Below are 23,430 nucleotides of genomic sequence, written 5' to 3' on the forward strand. Positions count from 1 at the left end.
TATGACCACATGTAATATTTTGGTAAGTGATGCAAATAGTGAACTATGTAGGGCCAGGATGTAAAATATATGTAGCTGCAGCAATTTCTCTTATCTGATATGGTAAGTAATGGGGCTTAATTTATAGCTCCCTAAGAGTTTGACGAACGGGTCCGTGCACGCGATTCCAGATATCTTTACCTCTGAATAAACTGCCTTTATTATACCATATCCACCCTGTCCAAAGTCTCTACTTGGTCTCAGTTCTCCAGTAAACTTGTGATTATCAACACTAACCTCATCGTTGTGGCGGCGGACAGCTAGCCTGTATCCCTCATCAAGTTGAGTGGCAATGTTATTTTTCCGTTCTTACCAATTTTTGGAAAATCCTCGGGTGTAGGACTTTCCGCCTTTAGTAGAAACCTGTTGAATTATTAAATTTGGTCTGGGAGGTCCTAATTGTTTCGTTGCCAATTTATCTTCATTTGTTCGCCGACAAAAGGAACTTCTTTCAAAGACACAATCTGCTCTTTTCTCAGTTACGTTCATGGTTACGTTACGTTACGTATGACGAAGCGCGTAAGTGCAAGCCCTCAGACACCCATAGAGATTGTATTGAAGGCTCTGAAATTTGAAAAAAATAGATTTTACATTAGAGGCTATGAGAGACTTCTGGGCGATTTTCAACCTGACTGAAATCGCCCCCAAAAGGGGGGAGCCATTTGAAGCACGACTTTAGCCTGATTCGACATTTAGTGGCAGTGTGGCACTGTGGCAGATCAGACGTATAGATTACAACACTGATAACTACTGTTGCCGTGATATAATTTATTAGAAAAAAAATCCCTTCCTTTTCCCGTTTGGCAGTGCGTCGCCCATATCGCCCTATTGAACAGGCCGCCCCTGTACACGACCCAAACATCTTATTGGATGAGAGAACGATTCCCAAGTCGCCTCTGCCTGACTGTTGGGCTGCTCCACACTCTACTTTCTCCACTCTCCACTGCTGTCTCTCTATCTGACCGTGGCAAGAGCCAGCTATGCTGAGGACCGGCAATTATCGGTTAGTCAAGATCTTACCGTGATATGACAGCGATGAACCCATCATGGATGTTTGATAAGTGACATTCTGTTTTAATTTAGTTTGAGTGATGGAATCCTGCATCACGCTCTAGCTAGCAGAACAAGCTCTATAGACGTTTACCAGCATCTATATGCAGATACCTACTAGTCAGCTGCTTCTCACTCGGAGACATCTGTATTTTACTGTGTAAATGTAGATATTAGGCTAATTGGCATAACTTTTGCTTGTGTCGTTCCAGGAACATGTATCAAGGGGAAGGCACGAGGCTGCGTGGCGGGAGTCTGGGCGGCGCGCGGGAAAGGAAGTGTCTTGCCCTGTGCATCAACCAGGTAGGCTAAACATAATGTATTTACGTTGATCGTTTAAAAATTACATTGTAGCCTATGCGTTGATGATTTATGACATGTTGACGATTATTCTGTAACCTACCTATGATAGTTGTATGATTTTGAAATGCATTTGTGTTAATTATTGGTCTGTCGTTTTGTGTGCATGGGCTGTTTTCAGTTGGTTTGGTCATTGCTGGGATTGATAATGTGTGAAGAGTGGTCTCTGGGGAATCCAATGGGCGCACAGAAAAGCCTTCCTAAAATATAACAGAAACAGTTCCACTGGAATCGACTACTATGACATAATTTGAGTCTCATTCAACAGCTGTCTACTGTGCAAAAGGTAGCCTACAGTAAAGCTGAAAGTCTTCCAAGCACTCAGTTGCACCAAGTTACAAAAGCCCAACCCGTTGAATTAGGGCTGGGAGTTGTTCTTTCAGCACCATGGACAGCGAAGCCCCGTGTTGGTAGTGTTCTCTCTCTCTCTCTTTCTCTTGCTCTCTCTCGCTTTCTCAATTCTATTTCAATTCTATTTCAATTTAAGGGGCTTTATTGGCATGGGAAACATATGTTTACATTGCCAAAGCAAGTGAAATAGATGATAAACAAAAGTGAATTAAACAATAAAAAAATGAACAGTAAACAGACTAATAAAAGTTCAAAAAGAATAAAGACATTTCAAGTGTCATATTATGTCTATATACAGTGTTGTAATGATGTGCAAATAGTTAAAGTACACACACACACATACTTTCCATGTCTTCCAACCGTCATTTGTTAACTGGCTTTACCAGTTAATGCATGGAACGAGATACGGTAGGCTTACTTGTGCATAGGATTTACATGAGGGTGACCAGCAGAGTTCTACCACTTTTGGTTCATGGGAGAGAAGACACACATGCATTTTTATTTCTATTGAAAATTATCCTGGTGATTAGCCTGAAAATAATGGGAACAGCTGTTGCCTAAACAAGTCTATATGCCGTGGAGGAATAACAGTTACATGACTCACACCAAAGTTGACAGTTTGACACACAATGCTTGAGCTGTTTGTCTGTGTGTGTCCGTGCGTGTGTCGGTGCGTGTGTGTGTCCGTGCATGTCCGTGCAGTGTGTGTGTGTGTGTGTGTGTGTGTCCGTGCGCATGTGTTAGCCTGCGACCAATCCACCTGGCTGCGCGCAGCTCGTGAATATTTAATACCAATGATGTAGTGCAGCGCATTATCGCGCGCCGGGGTATTGAGCGCACGCGCGCCCGAAAGCACTGCTCGATTCCGCATCTTCTAGCTCTGTGATATGTTATACTGGTGCTGGCAGTGTTGTGCTAATGCGCTTTTCGTCCCTCTCCACTTTGTTAGTTCTCAGTTATATAGGCTACTCGGTTGTTCCCACTCTCATTCTAGATCAATTCGGTTATTTTTTTTTGCGTTCTGACGCTCCTGCAGGATAGGATAGTGGGCTATAGGATCTTCTAACTTGGTATGGTCTTAGCAACTACAGACTGGTGTTAGTTACCCACAGCATTAATCCACTCAACAATAATTCATAACGGTTCCAGTCAGCAGCTGGCTAGACGCAAACGATTTGATTTGTATGTTGTAAAGAGTGAAGAAATCAATACCCTCTAGCCCCTACAGCTACCAGAGGATGTTTATACAGCCAAGACAATGAGGACCTGCTTAGAATACTATTCAGTAAATGTAAAAAAAATTGTGGATAGAAATGTGCATGTCATTGGGCTACACTGGAGAAAATGCACCTGCCTGTGCCTGAGATTCATGTGCTACACAAGGACACTGGGAACCGCATTCATCTATCCATCCTTCCATTACCAAGTAATCAATCGGACTGCAGAGTTTTACGGTCAGCAGGTGGTGTTGTTAACCATCTATACAGAGGTTATTTAAACAGGATTGGAAAGAGGATAACGCAACGTTGGCCATGTTTTGATTTTCACTAGTCCTGAAGGACCAAAGTGGGTGCACATAACAGTCAGTAGGTCACAGCAGCACGCTTCTTGGATCTGAAGAAAGCTTTTGACCCTGTTCACCACCACACGCTCCTGAGAAAGCTTGACAAACTAGGCTTTGACAGCACTGCAATCAAGTGGTTCACATCATACTTCCAGGGGAGGAGTCAGTGCGCTAAACTGCAAAGCACGCAGTCAGCCCAGGTACCCGTGGGGAATGGAATACATTATAGTCATTTAGCAGACGCTCTTCTCCAGAGCGACTTACAGTTAGTGCATACATTATTTTATTTTTTCATACTGGCCCCCCGTGGGAATCGAACCCACAACCCTGGCATTGCAAACGCCATGCTCTACCAACTGAGCTACATCCCTGCCGGCCATTCCCTCCCCTACCCTGGACGACGCTGGGCACAAGGGAGACAAGGGGGCACAAGGGAGTGTGCTTGGGCCCCTGCTGTTCTGTATTTACATAAATGACCTTCCACCAGTGCTGGAGGAATGCCGTATACATATATATGCAGATGACACAGTCCTGTACTATTCAGCTAATACCACCAGGGAGTGTGAGGAGTCAACGACATCAAGAGATCAGCAGCTTGGTTCGCTGACAACAAGCTCTCCCTACACCCTCAGAAGACTAAGGCAATGCTCTTTGGCAACTCACAAAAGCTGAAATACACAGGTAAAACTTTCACAATAACAGACGGACAAAACACTTATGGACAAGTAAACGCCATAAAGTACCTGGGGATGAAGTTGGACCCACAGGGAAACTACTGTCTGAGCTTGAATGCTCTAAAAAGGGCAAGGGACTTCGTCCCCAAGGACACCACCTTGACAATTTCCCACACCATTATAACAACTCACCTGGACTACTGTGCCACAGTATGGGTTCCCACCCTACGCCAGTGCAATAAGACCGGTCTTAACCAGCTACAGCGTATCCTCAACAGGGCTGCTCGTATCATGACCGGGCATTCACAGAGGGAACACATAAAGACAGGTTATTCTGCAAAATGCTGGAATCGAACAACTGACGGTCAGGATCCATTACAACACCCTAGTGACTGTTCTTAAGGCGACACAGCACAAACTGCCGGAATACATGTCAGACCTGTTCAGGTGGGAGTCTCCACCCATCCACCGGGGGCGCACCAGAGTAGCAGTCAAAGCATATGACCAATGGCACAACCGTCAGTGAAAAACATGGCCTTTCAAGGCAGTCTGCAGTTCTTTGGATCATTGTTCTGGAACAAGCTGGACTTATCCACACGACAGCTAACTAGCATGTCCGCTTTCAAAAGAGCAGTACACATAACTGTAATGTGAGCATGGTTTTATATGTATGCCACCGCGTATGATGTGTGTGCTTCTGTGTATGCTGGGATATTAAATTTGTCCCAGCCCTGTACTAACACACCTTTTTCAACTGTAATATTAAACCCTTGTCTACAGCTGAATCAGGTCTAGTGCTGGGCTGGAACAAAAGTCTACACACAGCACACTCTGTTGATCAGAGGTGAAGAGCACTGGTCCACTGTATCCCATTGAAGATGTAGTTAGTGAGTTTACAGGATCCATGGCCGGGAACTCCTGCATAGTGGAGTTGGTATGGTAGTGAGATCTACTGTAAAAACCTATATTGTGTGAAGGAGGGGGTCATATTTCAGAAGTACATTATCGTCTCTCCATTTCCCGTGGAACTCCACTCTGCTGAGTGCCGTCTGTGCCAGCTGAAGTGCTCCAGGATTGAGTCTTAATAACCTGTCAGCGGCCCGCAAACACATACATCTCCTTTGCTACACTGACTGAGCGGGTTACTGTCTTAATAACGTGTGTAACAGTGTTTCTCATACGGCAGGCAGATGACTAAATTGTGCTCTCGGACTCTCAGAGTGATGAAGCTGATCTCAGTGGAGCATCCAGTCATCACACACACACACACACACACACACACACACACACACACACACACACACACACACACACACACACACACACACACACACAAACACACTCCCCTTCCACCAGTCTTTTCCCAGCCCTTTTCCTGGGAATGCAGTGCTCACTGACATTGAATTCCATTAGCATGTCTTGGAAGACTTGGAAGACTGGTTTGGGCTAAATGAGTGAGCTCAGTCTTTGATCACTGTGAGGCTCTCTGGCACTGTGTGAAACTATGCAGGTCTGCCCCTCCTCTCTCTCTCTCTCTCTCTCTCTCTCTCTCTCTCTCTCTCTCTCTCTCTCACTCTCTCTCTCTCTCTCTACCATATGTTTACCAAAGCAGCTCTCCACTGGCTAATGGCACCAGGGGAATAGTCCAAACTGCTCCATTTTGCATTTTGATAGACCATATGATCATTTTCTCACTCTCTCGCCTCTTCCATCACCCCACCCATCCCTCTTCCTCTCTACTCCCTCTTCCCTTTCTCCCACTTTCTCACTCCCCCTATCTCATTCACCCCTTTTCTACTCCTTCCCTCCCCCTCACTCCTCATCAACTCTTCCATCTCCGTCCTCTCCTACCACCCCATTCTCATGCATCCAGCCTGGATATGTGTGTGTGTGTGTGTGTGTGTGTGTGTGTGTGTGTGTACTGTAAGTATGAGTTTCAGGGGACCAGATATCTCTGAAATGGATCCATAAAACCAGGGCTATCTCGAACCCTTGTGAAAATGGGGTTGTCTCACCCTTGATGAACTGCTTAATTATAGATATGAAATGAATTCCATATCTGCATGCGCAATGCCATCTCCAAGGTGAGGCGGTTCCTTATCGCTGCTTCCTTGATCAGTTTCCCCTCCCTCCTTGGCCTGTCTATTGATGTGTGTGCGACTGCCGCTCTATCAGGGGATCCTGGGAACCAATGTGGGCTATTACACACATGTCATCCTGTCTGTCATCTGATCTGTCTTTCTGTCTGTCCGTCCATCCGTCTGTCTCCTCCCTCTTCCTCACCATGCAGAGATGTTCCTATTGACACAGAGAGTGGGACTAGGAGGAATCTCATCTATCCACTGCTGTTGTTTTATCTCATGGCCATTACATTCAAGGGGCGGATTGCCTTTCATCCACATTAATTATTCCAGTCTCCACTCAAGCCCTGTAATCATATGATTATGTCCATTAAATGTACATATACCTCTTAGTAGAAGTGATTGCGTTCTAAGAGACCCTTTTCCCACTCAGAAACCATGCGAGAGTAAGTGTTGCATTCCATACATCCGCTCCTGCCAGCGCTGCTTATGTAAATTGATTTCCAATTTTCCGATTAACGAGCATCCCTACTGATACAGCTCTTTTCCCTGATTGGACATTTCCCCCGGCCGATAGATAGCCATGACACATATGCTACATCGCTTCTATCACTAATGAAATATAGCAGTCAAATGTTTGTGAGTGTGTGTCGTTCTGTTATCCTGTGTGTTTCTATCCATGTGTAGAGTTCTTCAGTGTGTGTTCTCTTCTTCTGTTCTCCTCGATGTAATAAACATAAAATCAATCACATTTTATTTATAAAGCCCTTTTTACATCAGCAGATGTCACAAAGTGCTATACAGAAACCCAGCCTAAAAGCCCAAACAGCAAGCAATGCAGATGTAGAAGCACAGTGGCTAGGAAAAACTCCCTAGAAAGGCAGAAACCTAGGAAGAAACCTAGAGAGAGTCTCTGAGGGGTGGCCAGTCCCCTTCTGGCTGTGCCAGGTGGAGATTATAACAGTACATGGCCATTAAGGCCAGATTTTTCTCCAAGATGTTCAAATGTTCATAGATGACCAGCAGGGTCAAATAATAATAATCACAGTGGATGTAGAGGTTCCAACAGGTCAGTACATCAGGAGTAAATGTCACTTGGCTTTTCATAGCCGGGCATTTAGAGGTTGAAATAGCAGGTGCGGTAGAGAGAGAGAGTTGAAAACAGCAGGTCTGGGACAAGGTAGCACGTCCGGTGAACAGGTCAGGATTCAAAATATCTTATCTGTTATGCAATGGTGTTCTATAATAAACCTGAACTTGAACTTATGTTCATTAGTGTGTTCTGTTTTCTGTTCCCATCATTCTGTTTTCTTCTCAACAATTCACCCGTGTGATGTGTTTTCCTCGTCTCTGTGTGTGTGTGTCAGGGAGAGGGGACGACACCAGTGTCTCAAGGGCATCCACCAAACCATTCCTCACACACTGTGTGTTCACGCATACTCGACTTTTCGGATGCGTATTTCCCATCGATCTCTCTGATAGAACTGGGCCTCTGAGAAATTATGATTTTAATAACTCATCAATTAATGGGCGGGGGAGTCGCTGGTGTGTGCAGTTTTTTTCCCTCTCTACTCTTCCTCCTTTCTTTCCTCCCCTCTCACTGCCTCACTGTTTAATTCAAAGCAGTGTAATGTAGCTTGTTTAGAGCCATCTTACCTCCTCTATATAATGTATTAAAGAGAAATAGATCTATGGTTGCTATCATTGGCCCACATATCACATTTCCTGTAATATTCCTATAAACAGTCCCTCTGAAGTTATGCATCTAGTCTTACTCTGCTCATTTGTTACCCACTCATCTCTCTCTCTCTCTCTCTCTCTCTCTCTCTCTCTCTCTCTCTCTCTCTCTCTCTCTCTCTCTCTCTCTCTCTCTCTCTCTCTCTCTCTCTCTCTCTCTCTCTCTGCCCTCTCGCTCTCTCTCTCTCTGCCCTCTCCCTCAATTCAATTCAATTCAATTCAATTTCAATTTAAGTGCTTTATTGGCATGGGAAACATATGTTAACATTGCCAAAGCAAGTGAAGTAGATCGTAAACAAAAGTGAAATACACAATAAATATTAACAGTAAACATTACACTCAGAAGTTCCAAAAGAATAAAGACATTTCAAATGTTATATCCAGGCTCTGTCGTAGCCGGCCGCGACCGGGAGACCCATGGGGCGGCGCACAATTGGCCCAGCGTCGTCCAGGGTAGGGGAGGGAATGGCCGGCAGGGATGTAGCTCAGTTGGTAGAGCATGGCGTTTGCAACGCCAGGGTTGTGGGTTCGATTCCCAAGGGGCCAGTATGAAAAATAAATGCTAAATGACTAAAAATGTTGTTGTTTTTTAATTATGTATATATACAGTGCTCTCTCGCTCTCTCCCCTCTATCGTGCTCTCTCTCTACCTCCCTTCATGTTCATATCTGTTACATCCATTGGGTCTGGGCCTGGCTGAAGTTGACAGTCAATCAGTGTCATCAAACACAAGCCAGACTGACACCTCCTCAGAGACGTGTGAAAAATGCCACTCCCGAAATAACCAGGCTGAATCTGAGTTCATTTATCCTCCTGACTGGGGTAATGGTAAACACAAGGAGGAAAGAAAAGTTAGACTAAAAAGAGTTGTCTTTGTGTATAACTGGTAGTATTCATTGTTAAACAGGATCAGGTCAGTCTTGTTAGGAGGGTTTGAGCACACAGAGCAAACCAGAGAATAAAAACATGTTGGAAATATTGGTTTTTATTTACAGTGCAGCCTATTGATAACAGTGTAAAAGTGAACCATGAATAGAGGAAGGCATACATAGCCTGAACAGACACTCACAAAACAGGCTAAACCATTGGCACCTTATCAAACTGGTAGCTTTTTAAATATACGGTCAAAATGCGCATAACAAAAGCAAATAGACACATGAAACATCATCAATAATGATAACTGCAGTCACTAGCTAAAGCAGAATGGAATATCTGCAATGGAACAACATTTATCCAAAACGGAATATACCAATAGAATTACTGACATCACCACCCAACATAATGAGGAAATGTAGCCAAACGGCCTGTGTTAATATAGAGCGGCATTGTGCGGTGAAACGTCAGAAGCCATTCAAATTCAATGGAAGGAAAGCAAAGAGAAGCAGGGATCGTTGAGGGAAGCAAGCATGGGCTGAACAGGGCGGGACTAAAGTTGGGGAATGCTGATTATGCAATTCCTCCGCAATATCGCAACGCGAGTGACCAAACAAAGGTCACCATAGCTTCCAGACCCTACTAATGGCTGTTGATAGCTAGCACTACCTAGCACCCACATGAGGGTGAAGCTAGCGTGGCTAGGCGAGTGCTGCTTATATAGTAAAATTCCCCTGTAACAGTGCATTTCCACATTACATTTACGTCATTTAGCAGACGCTCTAATCCAGAGCAATTTACAAATTGGTGCATTCACCTTATAGCCAGTGGGATAACCACTTTACAATATGTTATTTATTTTTATTTTTTGGGGGGTGGGGTAAGGGGGGGGGGTAGAAGGATTACTTTATCCTATCCCAGGATTTCCTTAAAGAGGTGGGGTTTCAAGTGTCTCCGGAAGGTGGTGAGTGACTCCGCTGTCCTGGCGTCGTGAGGGAGCTTGTTCCACCATTGGGGTGCCAGAGCAGCGAACAGTTTTGACTGGGCTGAGTGGGAACTGTGCTTCCGCAGAGGTAGGGGGGCCAGCAGGCCAGAGGTGGATGAACGCAATGCCCTCGTTTGGGTGTAGGGACTGATCAGAGCCTGAAGGTACGGAGGTGCCGTTCCCCTCACAGCTCCGTAGGCAAGCACCATGGTCTTGTAGCTGATGCGAGCTTCAACTGGAAGCCAGTGGAGTGTGCAGAGGAGCGGGGTGACGTGAGAGAACTTGGGAAGGTTGAACACCAGACAGGCTGCGGCATTCTGGATGAGTTGTAGGGGTTTAATGGCACAGGCAGGGAGCCCAGCCAACAGCGAGTTGCAGTAATCAAGACGGGAGATGACAAGTGCCTGGATTAGGACCTGTGCTGCTTCCTGTGTAAGGCAGGGTCGTACTCTCCGAATGTTGTAGAGCATGAACCTACAGGATCGGGTCACCGCCTTGATGTTAGCGGAGAACGACAGGGTGTTGTCCAGGGTCACGCCAAACCTCATTGCACTCTGGGAGGAGGACACAACGGAGTTGTCAACCGTGATGGCGAGATCATGGAACGGGCAGTCCTTCCCCGGGAGGAAGAGCAGCTCCGTCTTGCCGACGTTCAGCTTGAGGTGGTGATCCGTCATCCACACTGATATGTCTGCCAGACATGCAGAGATGCGATTCGCCACCTGGTTATCAGAAGGGGGAAAGGAGAAGATTAGTTGTGTGTCGTCTGCATAGCAATGATAGGAGAGGCCATGTGAGGATATGACAGAGCCAAGTGACTTGGTGTATAGCGAGAATAGGAGAGGGCCTAGAACTGAGCCCTGGGGGACACCAGTGGTGAGAGCACGTGGTGCGGAGACAGATTCTCGCCACGCCACTTGGTAGGAGCGACTTGTCAGGTAGGACGCAATCCAGGAGTGAGCCGCGCCAGAGATGCCCAACTCGGAGAGGGTGGAGAGGAGGATCTGATGGTTCACAGTATCAAAGGCAGCAGACAGGTCTAGAAGGACAAGAGCAGAGGAGAGAGAGTTAGCTTTAGCAGTGCGGAGAGCCTCCGTGACACAGAGAAGAGCAGTCTCAGTTGAATGACCAGTCTTGAAACCTGACTGGTTTGGATCAAGAAGGTAATTCTGAGAGAGATAGCAAGAGAGTTGGCTAAAGACGGCACGCTCAAGAGTTTTGGAGAGAAAAGAAAGAAGGGATACTGGTCTGTAGTTGTTGACATCAGAGGGATCGAGTGTAGGTTTTTGAGAAGGGGTGCAACTCTCGCTCTCTTGAAGACGGAAGGGACATAGCCAGCGGTCAAGGATGAGTTGATGAGCGAGTTGAGGTAAGGGGAGAAGGTCACCGGAGATGGTCTGGAGAAGAGAGGGAGGGGATAGGGTCAAGCGGGCAGGTTGTTGGGCGGCCGGCCGTCACAAGTCGCAAGATTTCATCTGGAGAGAGAGGGGAGAAAGAAGTCAAAGCATAGGGTAGGGCAGTGTGAGCAGGACCAGCAGTGTCATTTGAGTTAACAAACGAGGATCGGATGTCGTCAACCTTCTTTTCAAAATGGTTGACGAAGTCATCCACAGAGAGGGAGGAGGGGGAGGAGGATTCAGCAGGGAGGAGAAGGTGGCAAAGAGCTTCCTAGGGTTAGAGGCAGATGCTTGGAATCTAGAGTGGTAGAAAGTGGCTTTAGCAGAAACAGATGAAGAAAATGTAGAGAGGAGGGAGTGAAAAGATGCCAGGTCCGCAGGGAGTATAGTTTTCCTCCATTTCCGCTCGGCTGCCCGGAGCCCTGTTCTGTGAGCTCGCAATGAGTCGTCAAGCCACGGAGCAGGAGGGGAGGACCGAGCCGGCCGGGAGGATAGGGGACATAGAGAGTCAAAGGATGCAGAAAGGGAGGAAAGGCGAGTTGAGGAGGCAGAATCAGGAGATTGGAGGGAGAAGGATTGAGCAGAGGGAAGAGATGATAGGATGGAAGAGGAGAGAGTAGTGGGAGAGAGAGAGCGAAGGTTGCGACGCGCATTACCATCTGAGTAGAGGCAGAGTGAGTAGTGTTGGAGGAGAGCGAGAGAGAAAAGGATACAAAGTAGTGGTCAGAGACATGGAGGGGAGTTGCAGTGAAATTAGTAGAAGAACAGCATCTAGTAAAGATGAGGTCAAGCGTATTGCCTGCCTTGTGAGTAGGGGGGGACGGTGAGAGGGTGAGGTCAAAAGAGGAGAGGAGTGGAAAGAGGGAGGCAGAGAGAAATGAGTCAAAGGTAGACGTAGGGAGGTTAAAGACCCAGAACTGTGAGGGGTGAGCCATCCAAGGCGTCAAGCTCATTGATGAACTCTCCAAGGGAACCTGGAGGGCGATAAATGATAAGGATGTTAAGCTTGAATGGGCTAGTGACTGTGACAGCATGGAATTCAAATGAAGAGATAGACAGATGGGTCAGGGGAAAAAGAGAGAATGTCAACTTGGGAGAGATGAGGATTCCTGTGCCACCACCCCGCTGACCAGATGCTCTCGGGGTATGCGAGAACACATGGTCAGACGAGGAGAGAGCAGTAGGAGTAGCAGTGTTTTCAGTGGTAATCCATGTTTCCGTCAGCACCAAGAAGTCGAGGGACTGGAGGGTAGCATAGGCTGAGATGAACTCTGCCTTGTTGGCTGCAGAACGGCAGTTGCAGAGGCTGCCGGAGACCTGGAACTCCACGTGGGTCGTGCGTGCAGGGACCACCAGGTTAGAGAGGCAGCAGCCACGCGGTGTGAGGCGTTTGTATAGCCTGTGCGGAGAGGAGAGAACAGGGATAGACAGACGCATAGTTGACAGGCTACAGAAAATGGTTACAATAATGCAAAGGAGATCGGAATGAAATGAACTAAACATCTGGGAAAGCGAGAGAGCGGGGCCTCCCTCACTTACGTTTCACTGAAACACCCAAATATAACTCTCCCAACTTCCACCTCAGAAACTATAATTGTTGTAAACTACAGCGGTTCAATGTTTTCTAGGAATAGACTAACTTAGTTTATTCAGCTAGCTAACTTAACACGATCATTTGGATAGCCACGCTATCTTCGCCCTCATATGGGTGCTAGCAAGCTAGAAAGCACGCTAGGTATAAACAGCCAATCCAGTAGGGGCTGGACGCTATAGTGAGCTTCGATTGGTCAATAGTGTTGCGATATTGTGGAGTATTTGCATAAAGTTCGGCTTTCCCTAACTTTGGTCCTGCCCTGTTCACGCTCCCTTGTCCATTCTCGCATTGCCCCCCCAGCCCACTTCGCTTCCCTCCATTGAAAATGAATGGGGCTCCGTTGTTTCATCGCTCCCATCGTGTTATGTGGAAATGCACTGTAATGAGTGCACACCCTTTTTTGAACAGTGGTGCGACACACAACGATAGATGGCGAACAACGAACACAGGTTGGGTTTGAAATAACTGTTTACATGATTCAAGAAATTGATACAATGTATTACAAAGAAGTTGTTTGTGTAATCTGTTATGTGCACACATAAACAAGCGCTACAAAGTTGACAGATTGTTAGAGAGTAGAGAGTTATGTTTGTGTTTAGTGCTCGGTGGAGATTTCAAGTAAAAGTTGAATCTCTCATGCAAGACATCTGAGTGCGTTCAAAGATACTTTTGTTTTAATTTAACACATGGATGTGCACCTCAACAATAGGCCCACTTGTTGCAACACCAGACAAGCCCACAGTTGGCCCTTCCCAGCATTTCTGAACATGAAATCCCTGTTGGCTGGACTGAATGGAGAGTGAGGAGCATTCAGAATAGCATGATTCAGATAACAGAAAGGAACTAGATATTCATACACACACGCACACACACTTACAAAAAAAAAAACACATGTAAGAAAGAATTACACAAAATAAATAATACAAATTAATTTTCACATTAATTTTTCATATGTGAAAACAAACATTTCAGAGGAGTCAGACGTGGTTTTCAGACACATTAAGTTTTACATGGATTTTTCACGTTAATTATGTTTATTTTTCACATATTCTATGTTTAACATGTGTGTGCTTTTATAACCGTCGGGATTAGAACCCAGGTCTCTCCCATGAGAGAAACCAATCTCTTTCCCATTAGACCAAGAGGGCAGACACTGGGTTTCTCTTCCAATGTATTTTTATATTTCTTTAACCTCAATGTCAACTTGTTTGGACATCGCATTGTTGTTTTAGCTGTATAGATGTATTTATTTATTTAGGATGTTTTCGGACAATGTGATTAATCACAATTTAAAAAGATGTGTACACTAAAATTACAAAAAGTTAACTTGAGTTAACTTGTAAACTCTGACAGCACTAATTCAGAATCATCTCTTTGTGTGTGTGTGTTAGCAATGTGCAACTTGTTGGCAGTCAGGATCTGCTGATGCCAGAGAAGCCACAGGGACCAAGCAGGAGCCAGTCAGGGCCCAGTTGCCTGGGGCCAGTTGCCAGGGGCCAGCCCCGTCTGTGTCTGCCAGGCAGAGAGCCTGTGGGTGCGGTGCCATCCCCCTCTTCACTTGGACAGGACATACAGATGGATGCATTCATGAAGCCGCTTCACTACATCTCTCCCATTCACTGACCTATGAGCTCTACCAGCAGACAGGGCGCATACTGTGTGTGTGTGCGCTTACAAAATAAAATGTGAAATTGTGTTTTCACATGTATTACATTTAGAGTTCACATGTTAACACCATCTTTTCGCATGTGAAGGGAGCATAACATGTTTGAAAAACATGAACATGCAAAAATCACATTTCCAGTTTCACATGTAAGAACACTCCATATGTGTAAATCTCACTTTCACATGTAGAATTGCAAGTTCACAACAATCATGTGAAAACCCTATAATAATAATAAGTTGGGTGCTTATATTTGTCCTGTTTCACACATCTACAAATATGTATTATACGCAAGTGTGAAATGGAAATGTTTTATGCATATCCCAACTCCCCGTGAGACACCCTCGGAAAGTTGGGTGATGACCAGGGTCAGCCATTATCAACAGCAACCCTGGAGCAATTAGGGTTAAGTGTCTTGCTTAAGGGAACATCGACAGATGTTTCACCTTGTTGACTCAGGAATTCGAACAAGCGACACTTCAGTTACTGGACCAAGGCAGTAACTGCTAGGCTACCTGCTGCCCTATTTCACCCCCACACGTGGAGTTTTCTTACTTCTGAAACTGCAAATGTGATTTTCACGTGATTGTTTTTCACATGTGAACTTGCAATTCTACATGTGAAAGTGAGATTTACACATGTGGAGTGTTCTTACATGTGAAACTGCAGATGTGTGTGTGTGTGACTGTGTGTTTTGACCCTGCTTGCTATCCTGAATGTTCCTCACAAATACCATCCATTCTGCACAGCTATCTTCTTGGTCATTATCGAAATGTCTGCATTATCATTCCAACAAGAAAACAAACTGAGAGAATACAAGTTTCAACAAACAGACAGAATAAAGAGTATGTAGTTGTGTTGTCTCCCTCAGTGCTCTACCAGACAGTGTGAGTAGGTCATATTAACGTTCCAGACAGACGGTGTAACACCAGGACAGAGTTATGACTGAATCTTGCAGGAGCATTTTCATCTTCCCTCTTATCCTCCGTTCAAGAAGGAAACGCTCATGTCTTTCTGTGATCCTGTGTAGGAGGAAGAGAAGAGGTACCATCGCTTTTGCAACCATAGTGGAGGACAAGAAGTGCTTAAGATGGAGAGGTAAAAAAAACTTTTACCAACCGTCTACTCGACACAGCAGTGAATGTTATTTTCAAGTGCCTTAACACTGTAGGCTTCCCTGGCCCTGACTGTTCTTCCACTATGTGTATCACTGTAGAAATGTTTACCTGAGGAGTGAGGAAGAGGATGACAACAGTCCTCATTGCATGGAGCAGCAGCGCTACTGGGAGACCAAGGCCATTGTGTGAGTACCACCTGTAGTGCTGTACTGTGTTTAATACACACCACCAGAAGGGGGCACTGTGGAGAGAGAGAGTGGGGGTAGTGGCACACATGTAAATGGGGGAAGTGTTTGTAAATGTTTTTTTTTGTATTCCTCCTTGTATGTAATAGTTTGTGTATGGTCAAGTGTGTCCGCCTCTCCCCTCTGTCATTGTGTATGCCTGTCGCCTATCCATTCCCAGGTGTGTGGTTGTAGTGGTGATGACATCAATCCCACCGTGGCCTTAAACCAATTCACCCTTTGATTGGCTTTCTACGGCAGGATCAGAGTTCATCGGCGTCTGTGTGAAGCCATAACCTACCTTTAACACTATTTGAGAGGAACATGAACCCAACCTTTATAGCTGTTGTTATAGGGGGTCAGCTATCGCCCCAGGCTGCCTGCTCTGGAAGGACTAGGAGGGTGGAGTAAACACATTTAGGAGGGCATGGATGGAGAACAAGAGGTATGGGGGGATAAAATAAACACATTTGAAGAGGGTATAGAGGTAGAGAAAGGGATGGAGGGAGGAAGGTGGGCAGAACAAGGGTTAGAGGGGGGTACATTCATTGGAGGGGGTATGAGTGGTGGGATGGAGGGAGGTAGAATGAGAAGGGGGTATAGAAGAAGTCAGGGAGGTGGGCAGAGTAAACCTATTGGTTTTGAAGCGGTGGGTTATGGCTTAATTCAATTTGTTCCATTTGGCTCAGCTGGCTCCCTGCTCCACTGGAGATGAATGTGTTTCTCCATCGGGTAATTGATCCTACACATCACCCTGGAGCTAGGGGTGAGAGAGAGAGAGAGAGAGAGAGAGAGAGAGAGAGAGAGAAACACAATATGCCACACTATGATGTGGTTATCAAGCCTCTCTCCACTCTCTAGAGGGAATCACTGGATACAAGGGCAGTGATATGACCCATAGAACCCAGCAGACACACTGTCCTCACTCTATCATGGGCTCCATTTCCCCTTAACCAAAGTTAAACTTACTCTATTTCATCTTGTGCTATAATCCATACATCTGGATGTGCGTCACTTAAGGGCTGTGTAGAAATGCCCACAAGATTTCCTCTATGTGTGGCGGTCGGTGCCGTTTAAGATCAGGGAGGACCACTTTTAAAATTTGTATGAACATGGCCTTATTTCTATTACAGCATATTGGATGACTGTCATTCATATTCCATTCACCCAGCGCAATGTAACATCGATAGGTTTAGGCTACTACATGATACTCATATTTGCCCTATACCCATCATGAGGTTGCTACAACCTAGCCTACAAATGAACGGACGGAAAATAGCTGTCTTCCGGCTACACCATGGTGCTACCCGACAGAGTGCTGTTGAAGCTACTGTAGACCTTCATGGCAAAACAGTGTGTTTTAATCAGTTATTTGGTGACATGTCCATATATTTAGTATAGTTTTATCTAAAAAGGAAAACTTGTTTAATGTTTAATGTCCTCCCCTTCCTCCTCCGAGGAGCCTCCACTGTGTGTGACCTTGAGCAGTGAGAATGTCAGAATGTGCTTGTACAATATATAATGATACTGATATTGTGGTCTGTACAGTTTTATCTATATTCCAAAAACAACAGTACAGGCAATCTCACATTTCAGTTCCACATTTGACCTCTCCTTATGTGTGATTTATATATATTTTTTGTTTTTCTACCCAGAATTCAGCGGGCCTGGCGTGCCACCCTGTACCGCAAAGAGAGCTGGCAGGGGGACTGCGAGAACCGTACGCATCATCAGCGTGGGACGAAGTCGCTGGAGCCCTACCAGATGGCTGTGATGGATGAGTTTGGCCAGGACCTCTCTCTGGTAAGACCAATAGTTTCTGGTGGAATGAATGAGCAAGGTCGGTTGAGCTTTCTCTGCAAACTATCTTGTGTGGGCAGCAGAGCTTGGTGGCATAAGTCCTATTGGAGAAAATAAACAGACGGATGGATGAAAAGGAAGTGTATTTACCTCTCTCAGCAAACTAACTGGTGAGGGCCTCAGCTGTTGGTGGCATGAGGAAAAGGAGGGTGGATGGATGGATGGATGGAGGGTATAAGGGAGGTGCGCGTAAGTCTGGGGCACGGCGGGGGTGGTGGCGGCGTAGGATGTGATGAGTGTTGGCGAGGTGCCCAGATCCTTAATTAGACGTTAATTAGGTGAATTTGCAAAGTTGGTTGATTGATTAATAAAGTGCCTCTGCTCTTGTCCTCGCCCCCCTCACCCCCTCCCTCCCCGCTCACCCCCAGAGAGTGTGGAGGGGAATTAAACAGTGCTCACAGGGCATGGCAGGAAAACAACAGGCAGGGAGGAAAAACGACATCACAGGCTGCAGATCAACAGAGGAAAACAGGGGGAGGAGAGGAAGAAAGAGGGTATAGAAAAGGGTAGGCGGAGATAGAGGGACTGTCATGGAAACAACAAAAAGGAAAAATAGAGTGCTTTTGAAGATAGTAGGGTAGAGAGAAGGGTTAAGAAGGTGAAATATGGACAAGGGGATAGAGGGAAGGGGTTAGAGGGAAGGGGCGGGAGGGAAGGGGTTACAGGGAAGGGGATAGAGGGAAGGGGTTACAGGGAAGGGGTTAGAGGAAAGGGGATAGCGGGAAGGGGTTTAATAATAAAAAATATTAATATGCCACTTAGCAGACGCTTTTATCCAAAGCGACTTACAGTCATGCGTGCATACATTTTTGTGTATGTGTGGTCCCGGGGATCGAACCCACTACCCTGGCGTTACAAGCGCCGTGCTCTACCAGCTGAGCTACAGAGGACCACAGGGTTAGTGGGAAGGGGTTAGAGGGAAGGTGTTACAGGGAAGGGGTTAGAGGGAAGGGGTTAGAGGGAAGGGGTTAGAGGGAAGGGGATAGAGGGAAGGGGATAGAGGGAAGGTGTTACAGGGAAGGGGTTAGAGGGAAGGGATTAGAGGGAAGGGGATAGAGGGAAGGAGAAGAGGGAAGGTGTTACAGGGAAGGGATTAGAGGGAAGGGAATAGAGGGAAGGGGATAGAGGGAAGGTGTTACAGGGAAGGGGTTAGAGGGAAGGGGTTAGAGGGAAGGGGATAGAGGGAAGGGACTAGAGGGAAGGGGATAGAGGGAAGGGGATAGAGGGAAGGGGATAGAGGGAAGGGGTTAGAGGGAAGGGGTTACAGGGAAGGGGTTAGAGGGAAGGGGTTAGAGGGAAGGGGTTAGAGGGAAGGGGATAGAGGGAAGGGGTTACAGGGAAGGGGTTAGAGGGAAGAGGTTATAGGGAAGGGGTTAGAGGGAAGAGGTTACAGGGAAGGGGAAAAAGAGGGAAGGGGAAAGAGGGAAGGGGATGGAGGGAAGAGGGAAGAGGAAAGAGGGAAGGGGATAGAGGGGAAAATGGGAAGGGGTTAGAGGGAAGAGGATAGAGGGAAGGGGATAGAGGGAATGGGGAAAATGGGAAGGGGAAAATATGGAAGGGTAAAGAGGGAAGGGGTTAGAGGGAAGAGGAAATAGGAAAGTGGGAAGGGGTTAGAGGGAAGAGGAAAGAGGGAAGTGGTTACAGGGAAGGGGGAAGGGGATGGAGGGAAGGGGAAGAGGGGAAAATGGGAAGGGGTTAGAGGGAAGGGGATAGAGGGAAGGGGCTAGAGGGAAGGGGTTAGAGGGAAGGGGTTACAGGGAAGGGGATAGAGGGAAGGGGATAGAGGGAAGGGGTTAGAGGGAAGGGGATAGAGGGAAGGGGTTAGAGGGAAGGGGTTAGAGGGAAGGGGCGGGAGGGAATGGGATAGCTGGAGCCACACGTTAGATATAGATGGACATACAGATGGACAGAAATATTGTCCAGAAATTACTTCAATCAACAGAGAGGGGCACACTTCCCCACACCTTTTATTGCGAAAGTTATTGAGAAAGTTTGTTAGCCTAAAACTAAGGGAATAAAGTATCTTTCTGCTGGGCTAGCACAGAAGCTTTATTGTCATTTGTCCTGTTTATTTCTGCTTGGCTAGAGATGGTACACAACAATAATTAGTCTGCAACTGTCCACACCTACACACACAATGTGTGTTCGTGTGTGTGTGTGTGTGTGTCTATCTGAATGTGTGTATGAGTGTGTGTGTGTGTGCGTGCGTGCGTGAGTGTGTGTTTGTGTCCTATGAGACATTGTGAGGCAGCAGATGGGCTGTGTCTCCTGTTGGAGGCTTCCAGTAGTGTTGGAGATATTGTGTTGTTCTAGTCTGTTTGTTCTGGATGAGCAGGTTTGTTCTTCATTAGTACACCAGCAGATGTAATATAAAATCCCCTTCATTAGAGAGAGGTAGAACAACTGTAGCTGAATAATGACACAACCTCTTCCTCTCTATGGCACTGTTCTTACCTGGCTGTTTGGGGGGTCTTTCTCCCTCCCTCCCTCTCCCCAAACAGCCAGGTAAGAACAGTGACATAGAGAGGAAGAGGTTGTGTCATTATTCAGTTACAGTTGTTCTACATCTCTCTAATGAGGGGGATTTTATATTACATCTGCTGGTGTACTAATGAAGAACAAACCTGCTCATCCAGGTCCAAATAGAACGACAGAAATACACTAGATACTGTAGATACTATAGAGAAACTCAAACATAACTCACCAATAGCTACTGTAGTTAATTTCATTATCATAATAGGCACACCTAGACACACACTGATTCTCAGAACCTTGGCTTTTGGAGATGTCAAGGTTGCTCCTCTTTATCTATATACTGTATTGGTGTGTGTAGTGTACACACTCAGCCCAGACCCTATGTATTATTTACAGCCCTAACGGGGCCAGGTCTGTCTAGCTGATAGTAAATCAATGGGTTGACGATGGAGATGCTGCTGTGATGGCTAGCCTATGGGCTTCCCTGCTGCTGACAGCTCCGCCTATAAGAGATCAACCTCTCTGACATTCACACACACACACAGGCATGCACACACTCAGATAAAATAAAGTTTTAAATGAAGTGAGAAGCGTTTATGGGCTGGGTTGATTTTAGCTATATTCAGCTGGTGGATTTTTACACACTCAATATATGACAGTACTGACAATGTCACAATGTCTGCAGTGTCCGTAAAAAGCTGGAGTGTGTGTGTGTGTGTGTGTGTGTGTGTGTGTGTGTGTGTGTGTGTGTGTGTGGAGGGCGGCGAGAGCAGGGATCAATGCCTGTTGCCAAGGTATGTTTGGTCATCTATTTGTTTTTTCATGGTGGAAAAGTGTTTGAGTAAGCATTCCTGGAGTACGTGTGGGAGATCACTCTCTCGTCTTTCAGACCCCAGCGTCTAAGCGATGGCTTCTTTTTCTCTCCCTCCTGTCATCCCTCGCTCTTCAACACACATGCACGCAGACGCACACGAACACGCACACACACACACACACACACACCTTAGACTCCCACCTCTGCAGACAGACACAAACAGATTACTAGTTTTATTGGTGTCAGTTGAAGGCACATTATAAAGGATGAGTAAGTTATTTCAGAAGCTAGCAGATTCATTACTTACCAACAACAGCTGCAAATCCCAATAAAACTCATTTCATAAAAAAGCCCATTTCATAAAGAATGTTAAACACTGGACTATGCTGTATTTAGTGACTTACTTTGAAGAGATGGTGATTGGGTTTATATAGGCATTTGGCGTCTAAATAGGCGTTTGGTAGTCTAATTTCAGTGTACTTTAACTGCCATTTCCCGTAAGTCAGATTCTTCCCACACGCCAACACATTTTCCTCAGCTTCAGAAGCATCTGCATTCACCAAATGTTGTGTGCTTATGCTTAGATATATTCTCCAGACTAGCCCAGAGGGAATTGTTGATATGTTATCAATTTTTTATTCTAGATAACATTTTATTTGGGGAAAAATGCACCAAAAATGCATTTTACGTACATTTCTTAACAAAACCAAAATATTTAAGCTGACTTCATCCAGTGTCCAGAAAATTATATTTGCGTCTACATTCAACTCGCAAAGTTGATTGTGATATGATTAAGAGAAAAACAATTCCCTATTAGGGTGTGGTGCCTGGCCTTAATAGCTATTTGCCTATTAGCTTATTTACTGTCAAACCAATACCAGAGTCCCCCTAGCTTACTGGGCTGTTTCTCACATTTGGATCCTTTGGAGGAAACGAGATGGTGCACATAAAGTAAAGACTCACATACAGACATTTGTGAACACACACTCATGCACGCGCACACACACATATACACACTCTTAAGGTCTATAAAGTGATGCTCCAAATTAGCCATTGATTTTTTGAGAAACCATTGAGGGTAGCTGGGAGATTTATCATGGGCATATGGTAGCGAGAGCAGAGAAGTCATATTTCTCAAGGAAAGGAGGAGGAACAGATGGAAAAAGGGATAGAGGCAGGAGGTCAGAGTGCTGGTATGATATGGAGGATATGTGTGAATATTAGTCTAATAATAACTCTGCATTAGAAGCTCTGGGGTCCTGATGTAGAGGTAGAGGTAGATCTGGAGAGGAGTGTGTGTGTGCCTGTGTCTGTGTCGGTGTCTGTGTGTGTGTGTCCCAGTTCTGCTTCATCACTGACCTGTCCCACCCATTCTGGAGATTTATGTAGACTATTACAGCTCAAGATCAACACACACACACACACTGGCACACTTGCAGACATACACACACACTCACACATGTGGGTGTGGTTAATGTTGGGTCTCCGATTGAAACAGAAACAACATTTTGCTGTTTTTAAGCTAATTTCCTGCAATTCTACACATTTTGCCATGGGGCGAAGAGAAAGGGTTTCAGTATTAAAGCAAATTTACTGCAATTCTATACATTTTGCCAAGGCTTATGCCATGATCTTATGCTGTCTGTATGACTCAAATATAACAAAATCAATGGGGGCCCCATGCTATGACATTTTTGGAATTTTAGATTCTCTCTGACTGTTTCTCTCTAGTTTTTATTTTGGTGATTGTTAGTTCTCAAAGATGATCTTATTTAAAAAATATATACTTTTCTATATACTTTCTATCTGGTTTTAATCGTTCACCTTTACGCAGATTTTTTTTTACCATCCTGAAAATTATATATACTTATTTCATTATTTTGGGGGGAAGGGTGGCAATGCTGTTAAATGAATATAGGGGAAACACTGGTGGTAGAAAGTAAAGAGGTATAAGAGAGGGAAAAGAGAGTAGGGGAGAGAAGAGGATGAGATGGTGCTGAAGACGGTCACTTTTCTATAATGGTAAAGGGCAATTCCAGCACTTTTCAACCTCAGATTCATTATATCCAGCACCAAACCAATGTCTACACACTGTATGTGACAACAGCATGTTTCTATGATCTGTGGTTAGAAAGATAAGAAGAAAAAAACCTTCAAAGAGTTTCTAACCAGAGTGAGGGTATTTTCTTGCTTCCCACGTCATCGTGAATCTCATAGTGTTTGAAAGTCACTGTTTTTAAAATGTTTTAACTTTTGATGATCTCGTCTGGTAGAATGTTTTAACTTTATACATTTTCTACAAAACGTAGAAATGCGCCGTTTTCACATATGTAGACACTGGTAGTGTTCTGTAGATAATAATGAGGTTGAAAAGTGGTGGAATTGCCCTTTAATGGAGTGAATGTGTGTAGATTTAGTCACATGTTAAGCATAACCGCTCTATACTGGATCCTATATTGAATGAAAGTAGATGCTGTGCTTTAGGGCAGCCTGTGCCATCCTTTGATTGGATATTGTGGTTTACGGCAGCCTGTGTTTTGATTGGATGCTGTACGTTACTACAGGCTATTG

General features: G+C 45.3%; 1 protein-coding gene across 1 annotated transcript in view; it reads left to right on the plus strand.

Moving 5' to 3' along the window:
• Positions 1 to 943: 943 nt before the first annotated feature.
• The window catches only part of LOC121565274 (schwannomin-interacting protein 1), a 326,929-nt gene continuing 304,442 nt past the window's right edge, over positions 944 to 23,430 (plus strand). The window contains exons 1-5 of the mRNA XM_041876056.2: positions 944 to 1,042; positions 1,302 to 1,392; positions 15,399 to 15,466; positions 15,585 to 15,671; positions 17,366 to 17,513. Of these exons, the coding sequence (XP_041731990.2) occupies positions 1,020 to 1,042; positions 1,302 to 1,392; positions 15,399 to 15,466; positions 15,585 to 15,671; positions 17,366 to 17,513 (417 nt within the window). The 5' untranslated portion in view covers positions 944 to 1,019. The remainder of the gene's footprint in view (positions 1,043 to 1,301; positions 1,393 to 15,398; positions 15,467 to 15,584; positions 15,672 to 17,365; positions 17,514 to 23,430) is intronic.

The sequence above is a fragment of the Coregonus clupeaformis genome, chromosome 5 (genome assembly GCF_020615455.1).
Source record: "Coregonus clupeaformis isolate EN_2021a chromosome 5, ASM2061545v1, whole genome shotgun sequence".
Taxonomy (NCBI): domain Eukaryota; kingdom Metazoa; phylum Chordata; class Actinopteri; order Salmoniformes; family Salmonidae; genus Coregonus; species Coregonus clupeaformis.